The sequence below is a fragment of the Myotis myotis genome, unplaced genomic scaffold, assembly GCF_014108235.1.
Source record: "Myotis myotis isolate mMyoMyo1 unplaced genomic scaffold, mMyoMyo1.p scaffold_m19_p_20, whole genome shotgun sequence".
In the NCBI taxonomy this organism is placed as follows: domain Eukaryota; kingdom Metazoa; phylum Chordata; class Mammalia; order Chiroptera; family Vespertilionidae; genus Myotis; species Myotis myotis.
This window is the reverse complement of record NW_023416325.1, coordinates 4,651,653-4,658,189: the sequence shown is the minus strand read 5'-3', so window position 1 is coordinate 4,658,189 and position 6,537 is coordinate 4,651,653. Positions and strand designations below refer to the sequence as shown.

Sequence of the window (6,537 nt, the reverse complement as noted above, 5' to 3'; positions counted from 1 at the left end):
GCTCGCAAGGCCTGTTAGTACCTTCAGCTGAGCAGGCAGGAGACGGGCTCTGTGACTCCAGAAGGGAGCTGGGCTCAGAATTAGCTACTTGGCAGGGAGGGCAAAGCTCTGAGCCCCCGGCCACACCCGCAGCCAATGACAGCACAGAGCCTGGGGGTGAGGTGCTAACGCAGGAGGCTCCAGTTTGGAGTGTGAGAACCACTGCGATGAGGCCCACCACCTGCGCCGCCCAGTGAAAAGCGGGGTTTTGCCATTTAAACCCGAGGAGGGTTAAATGTCAGCTCTGGCTCCCAGTAAACTCTTGCTTCATCCAGCATTTGGATCTATGTCTCCAGTACCAATTCCAGTTCCTTCCTGTTTCTCAGATGTGGAAGCAGGACTAGAAAGAGATGAACTAGCTATGATTCCCGTCCGTCTACAGGAGGACTGAAATTGGCAGCGTTTTCATCTTTATTCTCATCAAAAAGTGCTTCCCTCCCTCCCCAGACACAGCCACTCACCACTGTTAACTGTCCGTTTTTATCTTTATAGATTTGTCCTTCTGGTCCCGTGTCAAAAACTATTGTGCCTTCTCTTCCAGGACTGATATAAAACTGTAAACTTAAAATACACAAAACATGATGAGTTACTGACCTGGTGTTACTTTTCTCTCTCAGCCTTTGCTCTACAGGAGAAATTTACTTAGGAAGTTTTACTCGTTTCAAGGTTGAACCTGTTTGATTATAGAATTTGAGTAATGCAAAGACGAAAACCATTTCCATAACCAGGAAACTTACCCCATGTCTCTGTAATTACTCTATGATCAGTTTAGCTCCTTCAGTTTCAAGGGGCCACGCTGCTGTCTGGGTAACTATATGTCTTTATACTACAGCTCTCATGGGCTGGCTCTGCCCTCGGAGGCAGAGCAATACAGAAGCACCACTTTCCACGTACCCACCTCTCGCTGTTCCATCCACATAGGGATTTACTCAGCAGGTTTTAGGGATTGGGGCGTAATGGGAGCAGAAGTGTGAGAGAGCAGCCTGCTTTAGGGGCTCTGGGAGCCGTACTGAGGGTCCGTGCACGGTCCCTGCCCAGCTGTGTGACGGTGGCACCCACTTCAGAGCTGCCGAGAGAATTGAACAGGTACTCTATGCACCAGGGGTTTTTCCTTTATGTCCCACAGAAATGCCAGCACTTTTCCGTCTGTAGGCAGCCTGCAAAGTGGAGGCCCCCTGTGCCCAACCAGCTGTCCTCCAAAACAGGCTTCCACAGCACAGGTGTGGCTGCCACCTCCTCGGGCCGAGGCCCACCCCCCACTTGTGACAGCTTCCCCAGGGGCGTGAGCACCGCCTTTGAATACTGGGTCACAAGACCCTGTTCCCGTAGGTCAGCCAGTGATCACCCACTTCTTCATTTCTCTGGAGCCCCAGGCATTGGGGAGAGGGAAGAAGTTCTTAATCGGAAGGGCAGGGTACCCACTGGAGCAGGGGTGGGGAACATCCAGCCCAGGGACTTGAAATTCAGTCACTCTAAGGCAGCGGTTCTCAACCTGTGGGCCGCGACCCCTTTGGAGGTCGAACGACCCTTTCACAGGGGTCGCCTAAGACCATCGGAAAACATATATAATTACATATTGTTTTTGTGATTAATCTGCTTTCATTATGTTCAATTTGTAACAAATACATCCTGCATATCATATTTGCATTACAATCCATAACAGTAGCAAAATTACAGTTATGAAGTAGCAACGAAAATAATTTTATGGTTGGGGGTCACCACAACATGAGGAGCTGTATTAAAGGGTCGCGGCATTAGGAAGGTTGAGAACCACTGCTCTAAGGGCTCTTTTCATAGCAACATAAGTTTTAAGTTGATGATTTTGTATGGCCCACAAATAACCCTATAAATATCCAGATGGCCTGTGGGCAGAAACAAGTTCCCCACCCCTGCAGGGAGGCGGGCACGGGTGACACAGTTAACATTCCCGTGGGGACCTGTCCAGCAGAGAGAGCTAGGCAGTCACAGTACCTTCTGTGCGTGAACGAGCATTTGAGCACTGAATGCCTTCCTCGTGGGAGACGAAATCTCCTACCTTCCTTGAACAACATGCACGATATTCTCCTTCTTAACCAGCATGACGAGTTTCGTAACCGCTTCAAAGACGTGCTCACACTGCAAGATGGCGTCCCCCTGCAGTGGGGAGGAGAGGAGAGGACAGGGCGGTTTCAGTGGGAGCGGTGAAAAGAAAACTCCCCAATACTGCGGTTTCACCGTCATCCCCCCAGCATCTCGGCACCGTGCCGGGCCCTCAGCAGAGACAGGTGGCCGTCGGTTACCTTGTGCTTGTTGGCTCCTGGTGAGACGTGAATGATTAAGAATCCATCGCTCAGGTTGCTGGTAGAGACACCTGCAGACAGACGGCCGTGAGGAACCAGGAAGGGACAACTTGACATGAAACACACGTACAAGGAGAGGTGCACCTCGGGGCTCCCCAACCCCGCACTCGTCCCCCCTCGCTGGGCCCAGCAGGGCGAAGGGCCTCCTCAGACAGCGTGCTGTTGGGCTGTCAAGGTTGTGCCCCAAATAAAAATGGGTACGAAGAGGGCGACGGCTGTCCAGCCCGGACACTTGAGTGACGGGGGCTCCACTGATATTTACGCAAGAGCAACAGGCCCCTAACACCATTGACCAGGGTCGAGGGCTTCCTGCCTGGGGTGCCGGGAGCTAAGTCTCCCAGTGACTGGCCCTGAGGTGGCCTGCGTCTCACCTTTGAGTGCCGAGTACTCTATTTTCTGCTTGATTTTGGCCAGTTCCACCACGTACGCGGCTTTCTGCGTGAGGATGAGCTGCCGCTGCCGCGCCTTGAAGCCTTTCCTGTCGTATTTAATGACCGGGATGCCATACTACAAGGAGGTGACCGTCACGGCGGGTGGGGAGGTGGAAGAAGGCTCAGGGAGGAGGGGGCGTGGGGCTGAGTTGCTGGTTACTCAGAGGTTCAGATTTTGCATCAACAGGGTTTTCCTACACCCTGGTGCTCTAGTAGGTGGATTTTGTTAGGTTTTTGGGTTTTTTTCTTAATCCTCACCCAAGGATATTTTTCCCATTCATTTTGAGCGAGAGAGAGAAAGAGAGACATCAATTGGTTGCCTCCCTCACGTGCCCAACCCAGCCGTGGCCACCTGCCTCGTGGGTCTGCTCTGAGAGGTCAGCAGAGATGCCCTCTCCTCAAGGCTCTGTGGGCACGAGAGACCCCAGCCACAGGAACATCCTGTCTAGCCACGCGGGTGTCTGTCCCCCCGGGGATCAAAGTGACACAGCAGCCAGCAGAGCCCCCAAGAGCTTGCAGACCTGTCTGGGATCACACCGCTCCTAAGTAAGGCAGGCAGCCCAGTCAGTACCCAGAGCCCCGCCCACACGCACCCCTGCACGTACTCGGTGCTTCCAGGCCTGCTCCCCCAGAAAACAGGCCCCGTCCTCAGACTCCATCAGGAGTTCTGCCCGAGACCAGGCCCCGCTCTTCCTTACCTGGATTTTCTCGTTGCCGATGAGCTGAAGCACTTTGGGATTGATGTCTCCTTCATCTAGGAGGGAACAGAGCACAGTGAGTCCTCGCAGAAGCCTCTGGCATCCGCTGGCTTCCTGTCCCTCTGTGACCGAGACCCCAGCGGGGGCACAGCCATGGGGAATGCTGTGGAGTTGAAATTTTCCCCCTGGCTCTTTTAAAACGAGGTAAATGGAAAATGTACTTACCTATCCGACTGTCGGCAAAGGGTTTATTCAGACTCTCCCCATAGCCTTCCTTCTTTCCCCTGAAGACTGCGCTGGCGACCGCCTTCTGCTGCATCTGGTGACACAGTTCAATGTACAGCAGCGGTGGCCATGGGCCTCCGGGACAGGCGCGCCCCCAGGTCCACGTGTGGCACCCCTTCCCCGAGACGCCGTGGGAGCTGTGTCCTTCCACACAGACATCAGAACACACGCCCGGCTTTGACCAAATGCCCTAAAAATTGCTGCCCTGGCAAAAACGGAGCTGCTACTTATGCTTGTTCTCTTTCACTTGCACTGGCTCCCTGGAAGCAGGATGTGCAGAATTTAGGGAGCCATTTGTTGCTCCTGGGCCAGAGGTCAGCAGGCTCGAGGCCGCGGGCCACGTCCAGCCTCCGGTCTGGTTTCGTAAGTCAAGTTTCACTGGAGCGCAGCTCTGCCTTCAGTTACACGCTGCCTCTAGCTGCTTGGGGGCTCTTGACAGCAGAGCTGAGTCATTGCCACGGCGGTCCCACGACCCCCAAAGCCTGAAATACGTACTCTAGCCCTTTAGGGGAAAAGTCTGCATAAACAAAACCAGACCTCCAGCACACAGGGGGCCTGCATTTGCTCTGCAGGGGCCAGCTGGACTGTCCCCATGGTAACAACAGAGTGATGCCGATTATTAACAGCTGCCACTCAACAGGGCTCGGGCTGAGTGTTTAATCATCACGTGCACGAGGCGTGTGCCTTGGCTGACAGGCGAGGTCCGCTAACTAGTAGTTCAGCCGGCGGGCCAGTGCCCGCCCCTCCGCGCACCCCACGTCCCTACCAGCGCTTTCCTCTCGGCGGTGATCCCGCGGCAGTACTTCCGAACCAGGTTCCTCACGCACATTTTCCGGAGCAGATCCGATGCCTGTGGGGAACACACCTTTTTTCCCACCCGTCTCGGGCTGTGGCCACCAAAACAGCTGTGGAAACCTAGCTGAATTCAGTTCGATTTAAAGTGCAGCGTTAAGACCTTACAGTCCAAGAAAGCAGCTAATCGTCTCGCGCTCCCTTTTCTCTGCTGCTACGCTAGTGGTTCTTAAACTTGAATGCACTTGAGAGACTGTCTCAAGTGCGATTCCTAGGGGTGCTGGCTCAGTGGGTCCAGGTTGGAGCCCAAGAACCTCACCGTCTACAGAGGGTCCTCGGGCCACCTTCAGAGAGGCACTGTCACCTAACCCTCCTGGAAGGCGACTCCAGGACAGACGCCATTTAAAGGGGCTCTGTAGCCCGGGCAGCGCGGCTCAGTGGTTGAGCGTTAATCTGTGAACCAGGAGGTCACGGTTCAATTCCTAGCTGGGGCACATGCCTGGATTGTGGGCTCAATCCCCAGTGTGGGGTGTGCAGGAGGCAGCCATCAGTGACTCTCCCTCCCTCTCTGAAATCAATAAAAATATATATTAAAAAAAAAATAAAAGTGCTCCGTGTAACAGACCTCCAATGGCTTTATGCTCCCAGTGAGGACGTGACGGGTTCTGAGGAGTGAACCCTCTTGTGCATCACCTTGCAAGGACGTGCTTGGCTAAGGCAGCCCTTCCGAGCCCCCGGAGGTCCACATACAAACACACAAGCTCCGTCAGTGCCCAGGCCCCTTGCACCGCGAGTCCCAGCGGAGTCCTTACGTTTTGCAAGATGCCAGGAGGCCTCAGCCAGCGCTTGTCCAAGACGTTCTTCGGGACGTGATAGCGAAGATTCAAGATGTAATTCTTGCGCACGAACACGACAAACTCCTCATTGTCGGGGCAGAGAGGCTTGTCGCGATGGATGAACCCCTTGATGAACCTGAATTGGGAAGCGTTACGTTCGTTTTCTGACCCATTTCTTCCCCGCGTTGTGGGTTCTCGCCACTCGTTTGATCAGAAGAGGCCACAGGGCAGCGATTACTTAGATGGTTACATAGGCCAAAGCCAGTGATGTTGCCCACCAGCCCAATCTACCCCAAAGGTCTGTCCCACCACCCACACTGTTTCTTCTTTGTTTTTAATAGTTTGAATTAGTTGCCAACAACAACAACAACAACAAAAAAGAGAGGTATTACATGAAAGCCAAATTTCCAGCTTTCCTGAAAAATCAAAAGATCTGCCTGGCATTTCTCCTTGGCATATGTCATCTGAGAGGGAACGAGCGTTCCAGTTGGCCGCAGTCGCCACCATACCTTACTGTCTTCTCCCAGCTCATGAGACCCACTTACTGTACCCACCTGGCGTCAGAAGGCATTGATTTGAATTTGTGACTTTTGAGCTAGACTAAGAGAAGGCTACAAATGGACTAAGTTGCAATCACCATCAAATCATGGTGCTCAGAGGAAAGAGCTGAATTCCTCAGGGGTGACATCCCAAAAGGAGGATTCCCCGTCTGCACAAATCCAAAAAACCCAGCCAAGCCCACCACCACCCCCTGCCGCACCCCCGCACCCGAGAACTTACCTCCTTATAATCAGCACAGCCCACTTCCTCCTCTCGACCTCCTTCCGGGCCAGGGCTCCGCGCCAGTGGGTTTCGAGTTTGATGGCTGAAAGAGTTCACTGCTGCCGTTAGGAGGCGAGCACCATCACATTGAATCCCAAAGGGTTATTCAGGATCAGTCACCCAGGCCACAACCATCGGCACGCCCGCCATGACACTCGGCTAGTCCCGGAGATGGAAAGTGGGGTGAACGCCCTCAGTTCTTCCCTGGGGGGCGCTCAGGCGGACACTGAACCCGGGAGACAGAGGAGCACGGGGCGCTGTGGGAGGGCCCGAGCTGCCCGGGGTCCTTTTCAGG

General features: G+C 54.0%; 1 protein-coding gene across 1 annotated transcript in view; it reads right to left on the bottom strand.

Moving 5' to 3' along the window:
• Nucleotides 1-398: 398 nt before the first annotated feature.
• MYO1H (myosin IH) overlaps nt 399-6,537 on the bottom strand; it is a 61,130-nt gene continuing 54,991 nt past the window's right edge. The window contains exons 24-32 of the mRNA XM_036354391.1: nt 6,201-6,285; nt 5,397-5,556; nt 4,559-4,642; nt 3,733-3,826; nt 3,508-3,563; nt 2,750-2,885; nt 2,319-2,389; nt 2,075-2,172; nt 399-600 (exon numbers count right to left, since the gene is read on the bottom strand). Coding sequence (XP_036210284.1) covers nt 399-600; nt 2,075-2,172; nt 2,319-2,389; nt 2,750-2,885; nt 3,508-3,563; nt 3,733-3,826; nt 4,559-4,642; nt 5,397-5,556; nt 6,201-6,285 — 986 coding nt within the window. The remainder of the gene's footprint in view (nt 601-2,074; nt 2,173-2,318; nt 2,390-2,749; nt 2,886-3,507; nt 3,564-3,732; nt 3,827-4,558; nt 4,643-5,396; nt 5,557-6,200; nt 6,286-6,537) is intronic.